At 31.2% G+C, this 20,227-nt stretch overlaps 1 protein-coding gene across 2 annotated transcripts; it reads left to right on the top strand.

Moving 5' to 3' along the window:
- Position 1: 1 nt before the first annotated feature.
- LOC132744009 (mitochondrial Rho GTPase 1-like) lies at positions 2-20,227 on the top strand. 2 transcript variants are annotated; one of them, XM_060732608.1, is made up of 21 exons: positions 2-354; positions 1,577-1,635; positions 2,106-2,187; positions 3,938-3,981; positions 4,334-4,387; positions 5,368-5,478; positions 6,362-6,412; positions 6,738-6,839; positions 7,441-7,482; positions 8,065-8,121; positions 8,644-8,764; positions 9,304-9,424; positions 10,116-10,200; positions 10,773-10,918; positions 11,461-11,555; positions 12,103-12,194; positions 12,548-12,670; positions 13,039-13,164; positions 13,509-13,705; positions 14,447-14,515; positions 19,421-20,227. In XM_060732608.1, exons 1-21 carry the CDS (start codon positions 312-314, stop codon positions 19,539-19,541), a joined length of 1,941 nt encoding a protein of 646 aa, XP_060588591.1. In that variant the 5' UTR covers positions 2-311; the 3' UTR covers positions 19,542-20,227. The 2 variants fall into 2 exon arrangements, with proteins under 2 accessions (XP_060588591.1, XP_060588592.1); XM_060732609.1 differs by lacking the exon at positions 14,447-14,515 and having other exon boundaries at positions 3-354.

Here is a 20,227-nt window from a genome sequence, read left to right as displayed (position 1 = left end):
TCCGGCGGAAGTCGATTTTTCCTGATATATTTTCAATAATATTACAAAATTGTGAAAAATTACAAGTGTGATTGGTAGTTCATCAAATAGAGTTATGCAGTTTGTTTCTCCTTAGTATATTTATCGGAAAGAACGCGAAAATCAATTGAATTTAGGCAGCGTTTTTCTTTAAAAGCAGTACCATTTTTACAAAGTCATGAGGTCATATTCTATCATGCTGAAACTGTGAAGAGAATAAATCTGTTATAACAATTTTGCTTAAAGAATGTACTTGAGAAGTTTGTGATGTTGAAAAGACCAACTTTAACACAATGACATCAAAGACAGATGTACGGATCTTGCTTGTAGGAGATTGTAAGTAAAGTGTGCAGAAAAATTAACATGTCGGGCTGTCTCTTGAATTTCCCTGTCTCTTCTGTGTCTAAACTCTAATACAGTGTTTCTGCTACTTTGCGTTTCTTGTGTTTTTGATGCAGTCATACCACAAATGACGCATTGATGTTTGCAGTGCGTTTTCTGTGACACAGTCATAATCTACCTTATATGGATGTCCTCATTAAGTTATTTCTCCTATTTAAGCGACATCCCGTTAAATCAGTAATTATTATTATTGTTTGGGTATCTGAAATTTATTTATTTCTGGTAACTGTGTGTATGTGTAAATTGCAAACCCATTCTGTGTTGTTATCTGCACATATTCTGTCCGACTTGTAACCATTCTACAATCAGTCACAGTATCTGGGATTTAGACAAATCAAAATTTATTTATTGTTGGTATGTATTTAACATTTCACCAAACATAAGCTATGACCAACATGTACGATATGGGTAAACAAGCGATTTGTGCATGCAGACGCTTTTCTCACAATTGTTAACACACCACAAAAGATTTAAGTGGCCAAAATATCAAAGTTTCTGCTCAAGACACAAGTTAAATGTTTGACAAGTTAAACGTTTTAATGCAAATAACCAAATAAGTAGTTCTTCCTTTAATTAGAAGATTTTTCATTATGATTATATAATTTATGAAACTTATAAAATCAGTTGAACATTGTTGGAATTGGGAAAAAGTTTCAATAAGTCCAGATTGGGAATTTTAGAGAAACCAATAGAAACTCCTGAACATAAAATGAGAAAAGTCTGGAGTATTGATAGCTTTTGTATTCATATTTCTTGTATAAGTTATAGTAATTTCACAATAATCCCTTCGAATGAAAATACTTTTTCAAAGAAAATCAAGAACAACATAAATGCAGATGGATAACTAGGAAATTTATGCAACCGCCAGTAGCTATATAAGGAAGAAAAAAAAGACATTAACATAACTGTTTATTATGAATATATAGCATAATCTCAGTTTAAACAGTGAAGTTAATTTTCCTGTTTGGTTTTGTGTTATACATTATAATACATATGTATTTCAGTTCCAATATATTAAATTACTGGTCCCCATAAGAGCTGTTATATGTTATAACTTTTAGAAAAAAATTATAGCTGATGATATTTGAATGTATTTTAACTTGTATTACTGTAAATGATTTTGTTGTTTTTAATGTGACATTATTCTATTTTGCAGCTGGTGTAGGGAAAACATCTTTAATTTTGTCATTGGTCAGTGAAGAATTTAATGAAGAGGTAAGGGTCAACAATATAACAAAAGTCATGCATTAGTTTTACTGTTTACTGTAAATACAGAACATATTCATCATTTCATCATATATTTATCATTTCATTTGTCTTATTTCATTTTAAAGTCTCCCATTTTAAAGTAAACAGTGTAATTTGTTGAAGACAATTTAGAAATTAGACTATAGATTTTATTGTAGTAAATGATAAAGATTTTATGTACTGATGTAGTACTTAGTGAAAAATATACATCTATGTTTTTTTGTAGCGAACATTATAAATTTTATAAAGAGAATGACAGTTTTTATTATTTTATTTTAAGTCATACATATTAATTTTATGAAATTAATGATATAGATTTTATGTGGTGAAAGATACAGATTTTATGCAGTGAAAGATACTGATTATATATGAAAAAATGATTATGTTCTCATAGGACTCATGAATGATTATGTTGCAATAATTTTTTTGTTTAACAGGTTCCTGCGAAGGCTGAGGAAATCACTATACCAGCTGATGTAACACCAGAGAGGGTTCCCACACATATTGTTGACTTCTCAAGTAAGTTCTGATATCATTTGTACTTTTAAGTGTAATACTATCATTGTTGAATAAGTCCACTCCAAGATTTAGACAGGAATTTTGTTAGTTATCCATTTTAGTGAAAAATACCCTTTGTATTCTTATCATAATACATTGTATATGTATAAACTTACTGACTTTAACAGACAGGATTTGAAAAGTTTGTTTTATAATTATGGCATTTCAAATTAATGTTTGTAAGTACATATGATAGTCAGTGTTATTGGTGGTTATTATGCCCCCACTTCGAAGAAGAGGGGGTATATTGCTTTGCACTTGTCGGTCCGTCTGTCCGTCGGTCCGTATACCAAATGGTTTCCGAGTGATAACTAAAGAACCCTTAGGCCTAGGAACTTCAAACTTTGTATGGTGATTGGTCATGACCAGTAGATGACCCCTGTTGATTTTGGGGTCAATGGGTCAAAGGTCAAGGTCACATTGACCTTGTAAGCAAAAACAGTTTCCGATCAATAACTAAAGAACCCTTAGGCCTAGGAACTTTAAACTTGGTATGGTGATTGGTCATGATCAGTAGATGACCCCTATTGATTTTGGGGTCAAGGGGTCAAAGGTCAAGGTCACATTGACCTCTTAGGTAAAAACGGTTTCCGATCAGTAACTAAAGAATGCTTAGGCCTAGGAACTTCAAACTTGATATGGTGATTGGTCATGACCAGCAGATGACCCCTATTGATTTTGGGGTCAAAGGTCAAGGTCACACTGACCTTGTAGGTAAAAACGGTTTCCGATCAATAACTAAAGAACCCTTTGGCCTAGGGACTTCAAACTTGATATGGTGATTGGTCATGATCAGTAGATGACCCCTATTGATTTTAGGGTCAAGGGTCCAAGGTCAAGGTCACATTGACCTTGTAGGTAAAAATGGTTTCCGATCAATAACTAAAGAATGCTTAGGCCTAGGAACTTCAAACTTGGTATGATGATTGGTCATGACCAGTAGATGACCCCTATTGATTTTGGGGTCAAGGGGTCAATGTCATATTGACCTTGTACTTAATGACGGTTTCTGACCAATAACTCAACAACTCAAGTTGCCTTGGTTGATATTTTTATATTAAACTAAAAATGCTTTTGGTATACACATTTGAAGGTCTTATGTAATATAACAACTTGGCTGTCATTAATAAGGCCTACATGATTCATTAAATTTATGCATATATTATTTGGTAAGATTTGTAATAACTTAAATTGCTTCACACAACCTATGGGGTCACAATTATTATTACCTTGTGACTAGTCATGACCAGTAGATACTAGATAACTGATAATCCTTATAAATTGTTTGTTCACTGGGTCAGAAGTCATGCATAATAACCTGATCACATAACTAATTGGCTGCCGATAGGGGGCATACATGTTTTACAAACATATCTTGTTTATATATATATGTATTTCTGTGCATGGACAGGAAGAACTTGCTACATTGTAGATAAGTTTAAACTATTTTAATATAACACAGAAAAAGCGGGATATAGGAGGTGCAAAACGACCAACACCAGGATAGGTTTAACTGCTTTTAATGATGGTCAACCGGTTTCGGTCTCATTATAGACCTTCTTCAGGACAAATTTACATTGAAAATTAATAGCTAAAGTACACAAAATGATCAGATATGTAAATGACGTATGTTACTATATATAGTAACATGAACGTTCTGGTAATTGGCACTGTGCTCAAGTGTTCAATGATGAATGTTTTTAACTTTCAGGTCGTGAGCAGTCAGAAGATGATCTTATTGAGGAAGTTAAAAAGGTTAATAATTACTACCATTAACTACCATTTCCTTTCTTATAAACTTGTTTTAATTGGTTTACAATTATTGTCTTTAGAGAAAAGTTATATGTCTTTAATAAAATGAAGAAAAAAAACTGTTAAGATGTATGCAGCATTGTTAATTTTCATTTTATACAGTCTTGTTTTAAACTAAACAGCTGGCAGTTATTGTAGGTATTTATATAAAGTAAGTACAGGTGCACTACAGTTTCCAGAAACACAAGTTGGGTAACTGCTTCCAGTATGATTGACATGTGTAAAAATATACTTAGAAATGTATTTTTTTTGTGATATTTATTATAATATAAAACATAATAATTTTATATTATAGGCTCATGTGATATGTATTGTATATGCTGTAAATGATGAAGATTCTATGGAAGGAGTAAGTGATTAAAAATATTTTCTAAGCCTTTATGGATGAAGAATAACATTAACTAAATAATTATTAATTTGGGGAACAAAGAAATTATAATAATTAGTTTTGGGGTTCATTTTGCAATCAGGGATTATTTTTTTGCTGAAATTTTTGTTTCAAAATTTGACTGTTTTGTTGTACCTTGGTGATGTAGAATCATACAGTGTAACTTCCGAAAACCGAACACCCATGGGACTTGTCAAAAAGTTCGGATTTCAGAGGTTTCCGGAATTCAGAGGTTTATGATAATGTGGACAAGACTAAATGTCAAGGACGATGTGGCCATTACTGTAATATCATATCAGTTTGTAAAAATGTTGTTAATTGCATAAACTTACATATCGTCCGATGCTAGTTAATTAATTATTACATCAAATGCAATAAAATCCCTAAAGACGTTTGATGCATACAATTGTCATTTAATCCGCTAATAAACACTTCAAATTAACTGACCGCCGTAAATTACTTTGACTAACCGCATCACTTCAAACATACCATTTCAGTTTGTGATTTTAACGCGTGTCAAATTACACGATCACCGCTAATTAGTAAACAATCGATAGGGAGATTAAATCTTCCTGCAAGGTTTACAATGTATTTCACACCTTTGGATATTTCCGGTTTTTGGAGGTAAAATTGCATTGATTTGACTCTAATTTTTCGAAAATATCGTCCGGAATTCAGAATTTAGAAGTTCCGGAATTCCGAAGTATTATATTAATAGAAAATAGAAGGGAAAAATTGGGACCAAAAAAAATTGTTCGGTTTTTAGAAGTTTCCGGATTTCAGAAGTTCCGGAATTCGGAAGTTACACTGTATATCATTTTAAGGCATTTATTTTAATGATCGAAATGCTTATTTATCATATTTGTTTCCTTGTATGTCATGTACATTTTCCTTAAGACAAAGCATTGTATTTATTATTGTTGTTCATAACAATATTACAGATCACATCAACATGGCTACCTTTCATCAGAAAGCAGCTAGGAGAAGATGCTGGGGTACCAGTCATTCTAGTCGGGAACAAGGGAGATCTCATAGACTACTCAACAGGGGAGGTAACTAGTACACAATTAATTATTTATATGTTTAGAATATTTTGTATGAATTGTTTATACTTGCAACAACATTAAATGTGTCATTCTATGCATTTTATGCCCTCTTCTAATAAATGGAGTTTTGTTGCTTTGCACAGCTTTCATCAGCACATAGACCTCATCTTATCAGGCTATTAATAAGGGAATATTTGACCTAAGTCACAAAATTTTGAATGAGGGCTGGTCATGACTAATAGATGACCCTACTGATTTTGGGGACAGTCACTCAGAAGTTGAGAACTTAGGTCACTGTGGTCTTGATCTAACCAATAATTAAGAATTTACAGTCAGTGGATATGTTGTGGTGGTTGATAATGACAAGGAGATGACCCATAATGATTTTTGTGACATAAGGTCAAAAGTCAAGGTCATTGTTGCATTGAAAAGACATATAACTAGAGAATGCTTTGGCCTTCAGTTCTGAGATTTTGGTTTGGTTATTCATGACTATTAGATGACCCATATTGATATTTGGGTCAGTTGATCAAATGTCTAGGTCATTGTTACCTTGAACAGACCAATAACTAGATAATGTTTTGGCTGTCAGTCCTGAGATTGTTCATGATTATTTGATGACCCATATTGATATTTAGGTCAGTTGGTCAAAGGTCAAGGTCATTGTGGCCTTGAACTCAAAATGCTTGTTCAACTGTTTACTTGAGAACATTTTGTGTTGTATTAGGACGTCAATTATGTTCAATTTTAATTATAGAAAAATAATTAAAAAAATTTTGACACATAATAATTATCATAGTTTAACTATTAAAGTATAATTTCAAAAATGTTTCAATGTAAACAAAGTGTTTTAAGAAATACAAATTTATATGTTTATATCATTTTTCAGGCTATGGAGCCTATTATGCAAGATTTTGCGGAAGTTGAAACCACAATAGAGGTATATATCTGTTATCAGACTATCTGTCATTTGTTGTATATGTTTAGAAGTTTTTGTTATAAATGTTACAGTATGCAAAGTATGGCTGTTTAAAATTAACTTTAAGATGAATATACTTGTAAGATATTTTCTGATGAAGACACACAAATTATTAAAAATTAGCTTTTACAACAGTTTGCTTGACAATCTGAAGTAGTCCTTCATGGATACTATCATTTTGTGCAAATTTATGTTTCTTCTGATTATTTGTTATTTTGTATAACATATTTTTCTTCGCAAAATACTGCATATTTAATTAAAAGATTCTTTATTTATGTTTTTTCAGTGTTCAGCTAAAAGTTTGCGGAACATCAGTGAACTGTTCTATTATGCACAGAAAGCTGTGTTATATCCTATGACCCCATTGTTCAACCCAGCTGAAAAAGATGTATGTATCATGTAAAACTATATTTAGATAGGTTTCTACATTTTGTTGGTTGTCAGTGTTTCAGACTTATACTGGAAGGCAGTAATATATCAAATGTTCCTGGATTGTGTACCAGTATTTACTAGTTTTTTTATTGCTCTTTGTTGAAGGAGACTTGTCTTCCTTCATGTAAGGAAGACAATCCAGCTATCAGGTCCATAGATCTTGTTTGGTTCCCAGTTATCCATGAAAAGAAAGAATGCATGGCAAGGCTCCTGTGGTCATGGAAAGTACCTATGCAAATGCATTGTCTCAAATTAGCTTTTTATTTAAGAATTTGGTGCAACTTTTTTTGAAAAAAAAAACAACACCAAGTTTTGCATGATGTAAGAAATCTCAGGTAAGATATTCATGAAACAGCTTAATACATTTGTACAGATATATATGAGCTTCTTGTAGCAGCTGCTAATTTCACAAAAGATTTAAATATTTACAATATATTCAACATATTGATATACATAAAACCAGTGATGTGATGATGTGAAAATGATTTAACATCTTTTATATCGTATGTAGATTTATTTTAGATTGTTAATTTTTGAATGATGATTGTATTTTACAGTTAACACAGAAATGTAAGATGGCATTACAGAGAGTGTTCAGGGTAAGTTTATTGTGGTCTTTCAGTTTGTGGCCCTCTATATTGTTACCGTAACATATCTCTGACATTTCTCTTAAGTTTTAGTCTCTAAAATTATGTATTACTTTTGAACTTTTTTTAAATAATAAATATGAAAGTTTTTGTCAAAGATCATCTGTTGTCTGTAGAAACACAATATAGCAACTTAAGGTAGTCTTACTGTAATGCTTTCCTGCCAAAATAAACATCGGCCAATATCGTAGCAAATCAGTATTTTCAGCACATTATTTTTTCAAAATCTTGGGCATTATATTATTTATAATCACTCTTCCTTTATTGCTATGTACTAAATTCTGGTTATGAATGGTTAAAAATTATTGAATACCGAAGATTGTGAAAAATAACGGAAATGACCGATTTATTACAATATTGGCCGATGTGAGAAATTTTTGGCAGGAAAGCATTGCAGTAAGACTACCTTGATATATTTATAGAATTCATGTTTATTTATATATCTGTGATCTGGATGATAATATATTTTTAGAATTATTTATAGATATGTGATCTGGATGGTTATTTATTTATAGAATTCATGTTTATTTATAGATTTGCGATCTGGATGGTGATCAAATACTCAGGGACGATGAAGTCAACCTCTTCCAGGTACACTTATACTTCACTCTAACTTTACATAAAATGTCAGAATTTGTTTCGCTTATTTTTCTTGCAAAGACATTTATAATGACTTTTAATTAAAAACATTGATTTAGTAACTTTAGAACATATTTGAATATTATTAAATTTAAGAAATTTAATATCAGAGACTCTTGGGTATAGTAAGTTATGGTTAATTAAAGGAACAAAAAAAACCCGGTACTTCAGACAATGCAGTATAAATGCAATTTTCTAAAGACAAGCATAACTTGCCCCTCACCGCTGTAGTCTTGAATGCTGACTTTAGATTCTTTCATGTGGGGAAGCATTCCAGCTAGAATACGGAATGTCAGTGGTTCTAGTCAGGTGCTCATTTGTGCCTGAAATAATGCATGGAAGGACACCTGAGGTCTTCCTCCACCAGTAAAGCTGGAAAGTTGCCATACACCCTGGTGCGACATAAACCCCAACCTAAAAAACAAGCATAACTGTTTTTGACCGAATATAATTGATATGTATGGTTTATTACAGAGAAAGTGTTTTGACACTCCGTTACAAACACATATGTTAGATGAGGTGAAGGAACTAGTCAGAAGAAGTATACCAGATGGTGTGACTGATATGGGGTCATGGTCGGGTTTTACTGTTAAAGGTACGCTCTTGTCATACCAAATTATGACATTTTATTAAAACTGCTTTACTTGTCCTGTCTCAACAGTTTTAAGTTGTCTGTGGCTTAAGTCAAGTGCTTAAAAAAGTATAAGTGTAAATAACCTACAATTCAAATGAATATTATTCAAATAGGATGAGATATATTATATTGTGAATTCACTTAATTTCATGAGCATTAAATTTCGTGGTTTTGCCATACAAAACATTTTCGTGGGTACTTAAATTTGTATACTGTTAATTTTTTCAAAAGACAAAATGTAAATAATGTGATGCAAAATAATCTTACACCAGAAAGAAAATAAAATTTCGTTGGTTCTTAAATTCATGGATTGACCTATTCATGAAAACCACAAAATTAAGTGCCCCATAAATAATAATGATTTTGCAGTATGTCTTGTAACATACTGAAAATCAAAAAGTCTGTGTGTAATTTTTCATATACATGTACATGTATGTAGATGATCTCAACAGTGTATGTTATGATTGATAAAGGTTAAAGATGTTGTTAAATAATTTCAGGATTTTTACATTTGTTTGTGGTGTTTGTACATAAAGGAAGAATAGAGACCCCATGGACAGTGTTGAGAAAGTTTGGTTATGATGACAATCTCTTGTTACGGAATGATATTTTAGCTCCTAAGTAAGTTTAAAATTGATTAATGATTAGACATTAAGTCAGTAAATTATTAAAAGTCAAAATAGACTTTCCATCTGTTTGATATTGAGCCCAGCTACTCTTTTGTGCATTTTCTTCTTTATGAAAATGTATTGATAATTTACAGAGATGCTAATTATGGGTTAGATAATGAAAAAATATCCAACTCATCATGGCTTAATTTGAAACATAGTGTCAAATGGTATTGACTGTAACCCCTCAAACAAAGTGGTCTTAAGTTAGACATTTCAAGACAATGGCTTTCATGGTCCTACTAAAGTGGGGGAGAAGCATAATATAGATTTTCTCATCTGTCCGTCAGTCTACTCTTGCTTTTGAGTGATAGACTGAAAAAGTAGAATGTGGGGGCATCATATCTAATGCACATGTTTCTTATTTTGTTTTAATTCATCTTTGTGAAAGTTAGTTTTATTTCATATAAGTCAAACATCAATTGATTTTGTTATAGAGATGTTTATGTTTTAATGTTTGTGATGTTAAATCATTTTATTTATCTGTTTAATCAATTTACTTTCCATTCTGACCCAGTAATGCCAACTTTGTCTTGAGTATACATACATGATACAGGGTTCTTAATCCTATGATGAAATAAAAATTTAAATGTTATTTTATAACAACGGAATTGTTAACAAGAGAATATTTTGTATGATTATAGGTTAAATATTGGAGTGGGAAGTACTACAGAGTTAAGTGATGAAGGTGTCAAATTTCTTACCATGCTCTTTAATAGATATGATGAGGTAACCTTTACTAATTTACTTATAGCTATTATATATATTTTTGTGTAAAAACATTGAGATTAACATTTTCACTTGCTCAAATATTTGAAGAATAGGGAAGGCTATTGTCCTTGCCCTGATGTCACTGTCATTCCTTAGTGCAAGTAGGTATCTCCAAAAATACTGAAAGGGATGGGTTGAAACTTCACACATTTGTTCATTGGGTAAATCTAACATGACAGTCATGAGTCCTATAACTCTTGGGTTACCTATTCACAGAGCTATGCCCATTTTCTTACTGTCAAGCACTGAAAATAGTCCAGCATGCTGTGTTTCTGACAGCTCTTGTTTAAGCAGCATTTTTAAAGTTTATTAAGCAGGTTTTATATTTTTATTTGTAAAAGAATAAAAGTTCCTTACTAGTCAGCATTTACAAATATTGAATGCTTAATCACCTTCAGTATCTTTGTTCATATTACCTTGTGATTGCCACTCTTTGTTTGATAATTATATGTAACTATTTCATGTATTGGACATACTATCTTGTGATTACCAGTTTTTGATTAATTATTATATGTTATTACTGTATATAGGACAGAGATGGAGTGTTGTCACCTACAGAGTTAACTAACTTGTTTTGTACATGTCCTATGTTACCATGGGGACCTGATGTAAACAATACTGTAGTTACTAACATGAGTGGCTGGGTAACATTACAGGGTTACCTTGCTCAGTGGACGTAAGTATATATAATCAGTTATTTTCTATTTCATGTATATATGGTATAATTGACAAATGCTTCTTTTTCTGAAATAGTATGTTATGCTTTATGTTTTTATTTTATGTAAAAGAAAAATTGATTTAAATTAAAAAATTATAAAATTGTATCAAATGTCTGTTTTGAAAATGAATTAGTGTATGAAATGAATTTTACACTGTAACTTGTCTGTATTATAAAGCCTTTAAAGCAGCATGCCTTCATAGTCATGCTAGTTTTCATGCAAATTTTGAAAATGTATTTATAAGCGAAATATTGTGAAGTGAACCTATAGATAGTAATTAACACATTGCAAACAACACTTACTGTAGTCTTCGTTGAAATTCATGTAGTTAAATTCCAAATTAAAACGGCAAGTCCATTTTATGATGGAAAACAAAGTGGACATATTACATTAAAGTTTATTCTGTTTCTCATAATTATATTCTTTTTTTTTGTAAATATTATATACTTACATTATAATTGTTCGATAATTATGCTGTATATAATTGTTTATATTAAAGGTTGACAACATTATTAGATCACCCGAGATCATTAGAATATCTAGCTTATCTAGGTTACCATTATCATCATGATTCTACACTCACAGCAATACAAGGTAAAGTCTCTAATATACATTATAATTTGTTATAATACAGTCCCTACAATATTTTGTATTCGTTGTAAATCATTACATGCTGAAATGTTGTCCAATTGTAACTTCTTTATGAAAGATATTTGCAAATACACTCACTCTGGAATTAAGAATATTTTGGGTTTTTCCAAGCTAATCTGGGGGTACAAACAAACTTTTACACTAACAGCTTGGACAAAAGCCCAACAGATTGACTAATCTATTGTGACCTGTAGTGCACCGTGAAACTATAACAATAAAAGTTTATTTGTACTGAGGAAGTAGCCAAGTTCTGGATAACAGCTATTGAAGCTGGTTTATGCTATCAGAATCACTAAAGATTCATTTAAAATAACCCAGTTATTATTGTTGTTTATTAAATATTATATTGTTTATTAAATGTTATAAAGTTAAGTCATTTTCTAATTATCAATTCTTCATTATATTTACCAGCTAAATGAACTAGAGAAATTATTCATTCAGAATTTATATATAAGAATGGCTAATCATAGAGTTATGGATTATATTTTAGTAACACGAGACAAGAAGATAGATCTAGAGAAGAGACAGACAGCCAGGAATGTGTTCAGATGTCATGTACTAGGTCCTAAAGGTGTTGGCAAGGTAACATTCCATAATTATACCGTCCTAAGTTTTTACCATTATATCAATGTATAGAGGAAACTTAAAAGGTTTAGGTCATTTACTGTTGGCCATTGAGCTTGATTAAATTTTGATGAGCTAATTAATGCAGGGAACTCTATAGTTCATGCTATGAAATGCAGCATGATCTACTAGATGGTAGTGTTGAGTGTTGTAACTTTGGGAATTTTTTATAAATTTAGAGTAGAAAAAAGATGTATAATGATAGTCATGTTCTTTGTAATTGTTTTAGGTAAATGAGAAAACACTGGTCAAGATTTGTCTTCTTTTTTTTTTCTTTAAATGAAATCAACATAATGTTTTATGTTTTTCAGACATCATTCTTGCAAGGTTTGTTAGGAAGAAATCTCAGATATGTTGCTACACTAAATAAAGAGCAGTTATCAAGTTTTACGATAAATACAGTGCAAGTGTATGGACAAGAAAAATATTTAATGGTAAGAAATTAAAACTTTAACATCAATGTTTGAAAACTTACTCTTAAATAAAAGAAAAAAGAAAGAAGCTATCTGGCTAGCATAATGGTTTTAACTAATAATTTGCTACTTTTTAAAATGTTTGAAAGAAGCTATATGAAAGTAACCCTGCTGTGACTTGAAACCAAGCCCAAAAAAACAGTAATGATTTAATTTCTTTTCTCTGTGAAGTGATATTATAAGGATGAAAATCCTCTTTAGTAGTTTTTGAGATTCAAATTTTAGATTTTACAAACACTTTCCAGGATACAAGTTATAGATATTATTTTTGAAGCTAGATCTTACAACAGGGATCGTTGTATATGTATGTTTTGTTTGAACTATTACAGTTACATGAAGTAGATGTGGCGGTCTCCGACATGTTGTCTCCTACAGAAACTAATTGTGATGTAGCATGTTTATTGTATGATGTCACAAACCCAAGGTCATTTGAGTTCTGTGCCAGAATGTACATGGTAAGTTTACTGTTTTCACAAAATATCATAGTCTACGGTATTTAAATGTTATGCTAGGATGTGAACTTTAAACTTAATTGTATCAAAATTCCTTGGTTTGTTAAAGGGAATGTGAAAATTTGCATGATAACTTTCTTCAGACTATTGAATTCTGTGCAAGATTATGCATTGTTAATGGGACTTTTTTCAGAAGTTGAAACTCCATGATCATTTAAATTTCTTGCTTAATTGTTTCTTGGGGAAAAAAAGAAAGACTTGATTGCATATTGTGCTTAATAAAAACGTGTTAAATTTAATGTTTATTTGGAAGCGCATAATAAAACTTTATGTTATGATATTTATAGAAACATTTTCTGGACAGCCGGGTACCAACTTTAATAGTAGCATGTAAAGTGGAGCACCCTGAGGTACGCCAAGACTACGAGACAACACCGGCAGCATTCTGTAACAAATTTAAACTCTCTCCACCTCAACGATTCACATGTATAGACAAAGTTAACAAAGATGTGTATATAAAATTAGCAACAATGGCAGCATATCCGTAAGTTGTTATAACTGAACATTTAACTTGTTTTGTTGTATAGCATCCTATCTTGTTTTGAGAAGCCACCTGTTTATAAAGTTGTTTATTATTTCAGTGTTGTACTGTAACAGTACTGCTGTATACAGATCAGCTTGTGTAAACTTTAAGTTTATGCTATATTATACATGTTGTGGTTTATTCAATTTTATATTCTACACATTTTGAAAATTCCAATAAAGAGTACTGTAATTAGGTATTTATCATACATTAATAATTGAATATTAATTGGAAATTAGATATTTATCTATTTATTATTAATTAAGACAGTTATTGGATTAGAATTGTAAAGTGTTGAAATATTTCCTCTAGGTTGTAGACTACGTCTTTCAATTCTGTCTGTAGAAATAATCTTTGTAATTCTTTACTCTTGATGCACACAACTGTGAAGTTATATTCTGTCTAGGAAAATATTTGATGTGAGAAATTGACTTGCATCTTCTTACTTACATGTAAAGAAATCAAAAAATCCAACAGTCATTTCAATCAGAGCAACTTTTACTCTGTAATTGAAGTTTTTGCCATGTTTTTTTAAGAGTTTGTTTAAGACAGTTTAAAAGTCGTATGAAAACTTCAACATTGATTGGAATTGGTTACTATGGAAACAGAATATAGCATTCACAGTTGTATATAATAGTGAGATGATATAGAAGAGCTTGATGATGGCTACGTTATATATAATGATGTTTGTTTCACTTGCAGCAATCTTAAACGTTTGGTACACATGTTACTAGTACACCAAAACCCTGTCTGGTTGGAGGAGAGACTAAGGTCCGATACCATATCAAACTTTTACTGTTTCTTTGTATTGTCTTGCTTCACTGTAAACCTCTTGTACTACCTTATATTATGTTATGAAAGTTTGTGTGACTTGAAATCTAACTAAATATATATGCTCTTGCTCATGGTAAATTTTTAAGGGTCTTTGAAATCTAGGGTTTACTTTTTCAGTAAGTTTGCCTCCTTTAAAATCTCTGATTTGAAAGATGGCATTTATTTGTCTTTGTAATTCTAACAGTCTTTTTATATATTTTAATCTAATCTCTTTCTTAAAGAATCTTAAAAAATCCAGTCATAACAAAAACAAGATGAGCATAATGTATGGTGTACAAGAGGAGCCGTAGTATATCACTGAATGAGATAGAACGGTCTGATACCTATGGTGGCCTAGCATGTCCACAATATCTAACAATTTCTCAGTTGTTTCAAGTTGTTGTGGCTCAGTATACATCACAATCAGCATGATCATTTACCTCCTCTGCTGTGGGCTGTTTTTCTTCATTTATTTCAGATTGTGTAGCCTGTATATTGTGTCACATTCACATTTCATAAAACAGATGCTCTTGTTCTAAATTTCTCTCATAACTTTTAGTTTTATTTATAATATCCAAAAATATTTTGGATACTATAAAAGTACACCAAAACTAAAAGCTTTTTAGAAAAAAAGCATGATGGGCCTTTAAGGAACATATTTCATCTTAGATGCTTGGAATTACAATCATATTACTTACATAATCAACAAAGAAATAATTTGCTTATCTCATTTAAAAAGAAAATTGCTTAATAGCATTATAAAGGTTTGCTTGCACATAGAAAGTTTGATGTGAAATAGATTGTTTTTTTTTTCCTTCTTCTAATTTACAACTTTGATACACTAGTCAGTTTGTTTAATGGTTATGCATTTGACTTTTGATTCTCCTTAAAAAATATTTTTGGCAGATAATCTGTTCCTCTGTCTGAAAATCTCTTACTTTTTTAAAGCACCTTCATTTATTGAGTTAAGATCTTAAATATGTGCTTTGTTGATACCTTCCATGCACATCTTGTCTGTGTACGATTTTAGGTAAATTTGGTTGATGACATTTTTCTCTTCCTTGAAAAGTAGTGCGGGAGCGTCCATATAACTTTTTCAAAGGGAGCTTCCTTACTGTAAAATCAGAAATTTTCACATGCAATCATATTTTGCTGAAATATTTTTGCAAAAAATAAAATGTTCGCTAAATATCCTCCATATAAACTAAACTCTGCAAATCAAAAGTAATATGTTTTCCTGGTAATCATATGGGGTTTATTTTTTCAAATCAAATCAATACCTCATTTCAAAACAGCGAAATTCTGTCTTGGATGAATTTAAAATATATTCTTCATATAGATGGCGATTAAGGACTGCAAAATATTTCTATTTTCTGATACTCATGTTAAGATTTCACATCTTTACTGAAAGTAGAAATTTGCGAATATTTAGCCTGCCAAAGTCCAAAATATAGACTTTCTGAAGTATTTTCACAGCAAAAATATGTAATTTTACAGTATAGCTTTTTCAAAGGGAGTGTCCATTAATGATTATTTATTTAGGTTTTTTCTCTCATATCACTGCCTTATAAAATTTAACATGGTCATTTCTTGTAAGTTATATAGAACTGTCGCGATTGATTATAAAGGGATTGACAATACAAACAATCGACTTACCTTCCACATCTGGATCGTAGCCAAGCTAGGAATTGCCTAATTCTTCTTAGTTACCTTCTACACTAATATGGCGCCCAACTGTCAGACCTAACACCTAGTTCCGGTTTGCCCGGAACCTTCCGTTACCATGCGGTACTACAGTTATATGTTTTTACCTGTCATGTAGGGTATGTTTTCTGTCTGTTAAACCAGAATGTATTCAGCATCTCTTTACTGTCACAAAAGTATTTTAATGTCTTATAGCATGGAATGCTTGATCATTTTAATAATACAGTACTGTCTTCTTATTCAATATTAATTATATGAGATGTAAAGGAATTTAAACAATACCTAATCAAGAATCAGAAAGTGAAGTGATCTTATAATTTTGCTTGCTTAAATCTGTACCTTGTAATGGTTTTATGAAATTGAATAAGTAAGCTTGTGATTTCAAATCTCATAGAATTATTTACATGATTTCTAGAGTTAATATATTATGAATCCTTCCATTTGTTGATTTTGAGAATGTTTATATATTTGTAAGAGACATCTGTAATATGGAATGTGGATCATACAGTAAAAATGTATCCTTGATTTATTTTGATTTTGAGTTTTTTTTTTATTTTCAAAGTACAGATTAGATTGCTTCATCCTAACAACATTTTATGTACAAGATAATTATCTATAACAAGATAGTAATGTTATACATGTATATTAATATAGTCACATATACATGTATTATATAATGCTAAAGTATAATTTAAATATTTCAATATTAGAAATTTCACTCACTTATATAGACAAAAGCAATTTCCATTATATAGACAAAGATATGATTGGCATTTTGAAATAATTGAATACCTAAGAAATTACAAGTAAATGTCGAAAACACGTTAATTAATCCCCTTCCACGTAGCGGGAATAGCCTCCGTCTGTCAATCCCTCCGTCCCTAACACTTTCGTGTCCGCTTCATAACTTTTAAACCGCTGAAATAACTTGGAACAAGTGATACCCATTATGAGACAATGTGCAGAGCTCCATAATTGGGTTGCTACCCCCCAAGGTCAAGAATTATAAAGTACATTAAACGGCTGCAAAAATTTTGAAATAACTTGGCGCAAGTGATCTCCATTATGAGTCGATGTGCAAAGTGCAATAATTGGGTTCCTACCCCTAAGGTCAAGGTCACACTTAAAGGTAAAGTGTTAAAAAGTCTACATTTGGTATCCGCTCCATAACTTAAACAGCTGAAAAAAAAATTGAAATAACATGGCAGAAATTATCACCATTATGACATGATGTGCAGAGCCCAATATCCTGGTTGCTTCCCCCAAGGTCAAGATTAAATGTTCTCCATAACTTTTTGACTATGGAAGATTTTAAAGAACTTTGCACAAATAATTACTATCATGAGACTTTGTGCTTATACTAGTAATATACATGGCACAACATCAAGGTCATTGTCTGGTTAAAGGTCAAAAATTACACATCCTGATCCATGTCTGCTGCGGAATGGGATTTAGCTGTCCTTCAGACTGCATTGTTGAAATAGCCATTTTGCTACCCATAACTTTTCATTGCATGAAAAATGCCAAAAGAAGGAACTATACAATGAAAAAGATGGCATAGCCAGCATACACATCATAATATTGGTTTAATTTGGTTTCAACATGCCAGTCATTGTTTCCAAAGAAGATATTCTAGAAATGAAAATGGAATGAATTTAAATTATCCGGAATGCTTTCTGTTACAAGTTCTGGTAATATTACAGTGAAATATAATCGGACTACAATGTATGTACAATTCTAAAGCAATCTGTATGAAACTTGGAATAGTTGCTTATCATGACAAGAAATTGAAGATGCAGTTATAAACAAGGGGCATATTTCTGAAAGCTATATTTTTGGAGATATGCATCTTTTTTACTTCGAATTTTTATCAAAAATGGTGATTTTAATAGTCGAGTGTAAACACCATCATGCGGTGTTCTTGTTTTTTATGCCACCGCAGCATCTGCGATACGGTGGCATATAACGATTCACCTGTGTGTATGTATGTTTGTGTGTTATATAGATTATATAGTGAACTTAAAAAATCTTCTTGTGAAAAACCACTAGTCCAATTTCAACCAAACTTGGCAGGATTGATCCTTGGGTGAAGGGCTTCCAAAGTTGTTCAAAGAATTTCATTCCATGCAGAATTCTGGTTGCCATGGCAACCAAATGAGTTATAAGAATAAATTTAAAAAATCTTCTTGTAAAGACCCAAAAGGCCTAGAGCTTAGATATTTTGCACAAGGCATTGTCTGGTAGACCCTTACCAAGATTGTTCAAATTATAGCCCAAGGGTCAAAGTCGGCCTCGCCCCGGGGGTCATTGATTTTCATTATATGTACATATAGTAAAAACTTTAAATACCTTCTTGTAAAGACCCAAAAGGCCTAGAGCTTAGATATTTTGCATAAGGCATTGTGTGGTAGACCTCTAATCAGATTGTTCAAATTATAGCCCTGGGGGGTCATTGGTTTTCCTTATATGTATATAGTAAAAACTTATAGTAAAAACTTTAAAAAAATTTCTTCTAGCAATTGACAAATGCTAGAGGTTAGATATTTTGCATAAAATATTGTGTAGTGAACCTCTAGCAAGATTGTTCAAATTATAGCCCTGGGGTCAAAATTGCCCCCGCCCCCGGGGGTTATTGATTTTCAATATACACATATAGTAAAAAATCAAAAAATCTTATTGTCTGAAGGTACAAGGCTTCAAAAACTTAAAATACCTTCTTGTAAAGACCCAAAAGGTCTAGAGCTTAGGTATTAATGCGGTGGCATAGCATTTATCTCAAATGCAATCTTGTTTTAAATAATAACAACAAAAGATAAATTATTGTATTAAGATTTAGCATGTTAAGTTTATCCAGTCAACATCAAGAGCTGTTACTATATATAGCATGTAACATTGACCTCATCTTCTATAGTCTTACTCTGTTTGTATGTGTTAAAGTTCTACATGTCTTCTTCTAGTCTGCAACTTGATTTTTACAACTTGATTTTTAAAACTTCAGTTTCTACATTGTATAATATTTACTCTGCATTCTTGTTGAATATTTATATAACTGGTCCTACATAATTCAAGTTATTCAATCTTGTACTGTTTTAGTTAAGAATTTATGTTATTTGTTATAAAATTTCAGTATTTATATTGATTTTATTTCTCTTTTTTCAGTGATTTGAAGGACTTAGTGTTGGCAAATGATAAACGGTTACTGAAAATTGGTTTAGGAGTTGTGACTGTAACAGGGGTTGGATTTATAGTGTACAAAGTAGTTAAAAATTACAGTCAATGAGTGGTTGTTCCCCCTGAATAGTTTTCATTTGGAGGAAAGATGAAACAACTTTAGACAAAATGCAACAAGTGTTCTCATTGGTTGAAGTGATCTTTAGGCTGAAACACAGAAGATATTATGGCCAGTTAAAAAAAGTTTGACTTTGGTGTTTTGTACTTGGTAACTTGATCTTCAGCAAGAGGAAAACAAAATGAAATGGTGCAGATTTAATGTACAAGTTTGATGTACAAGATTTGTGTCTGATATAGACTAATGAACATTCTCAAAAATTGGTTTATGTTAAGTCATTTATCATTTAAATGAACTGTATGTGTTAAAAAATAAATCTATAAAAGTGATTTGCTTTTGAAAAATTAAAATTTATGAAACACTTGATATAGATTTAAGAAAATTAATTCAGTTTATGCTTGAAGCTGATTTTTAATTTAATTTTTAATGCATCATATATCAAATCTTCAAAATATAAGAATGACATATTCAGATACACCAGTCACCATTGTAGTGTTTTGAAAATACTTTTCATTCAATTCACACTTTTCTCTTACAATGAGCATACATTGACATATAGAGCATGCTGATGTTGTAAGACAATATTATTAATTTCTGTATTTTTGCATTTTCGATGTAATAATGAATGCATTCTACTCCATTCAATCAACAAAAACATGCATTCCTTAACTTAGAAA

Source organism: Ruditapes philippinarum, unplaced genomic scaffold, assembly GCF_026571515.1.
Source record: "Ruditapes philippinarum isolate M1 unplaced genomic scaffold, ASM2657151v2 ctg684_1_1_1_1, whole genome shotgun sequence".
Taxonomy (NCBI): Eukaryota; Metazoa; Mollusca; class Bivalvia; order Venerida; family Veneridae; genus Ruditapes; species Ruditapes philippinarum.
Note: the sequence above shows the minus strand (reverse complement) of the source record. Positions and strands in the feature narration are given on the sequence as shown.

Excerpts from the sequence above, each read along its gene's own strand:
- LOC132744009 (XM_060732608.1), top strand. The coding sequence starts at position 312 with ATGACATCAAAGACAGATGTACGGATCTTGCTTGTAGGAGATT. Across the intron at positions 4,388-5,367 it reads ATGAAGATTCTATGGAAGGA|ATCACATCAACATGGCTACC; the intron begins GTAAGTGATTAA and ends ACAATATTACAG. Across the intron at positions 13,165-13,508 it reads TCTGTGCCAGAATGTACATG|AAACATTTTCTGGACAGCCG; the intron begins GTAAGTTTACTG and ends TGATATTTATAG.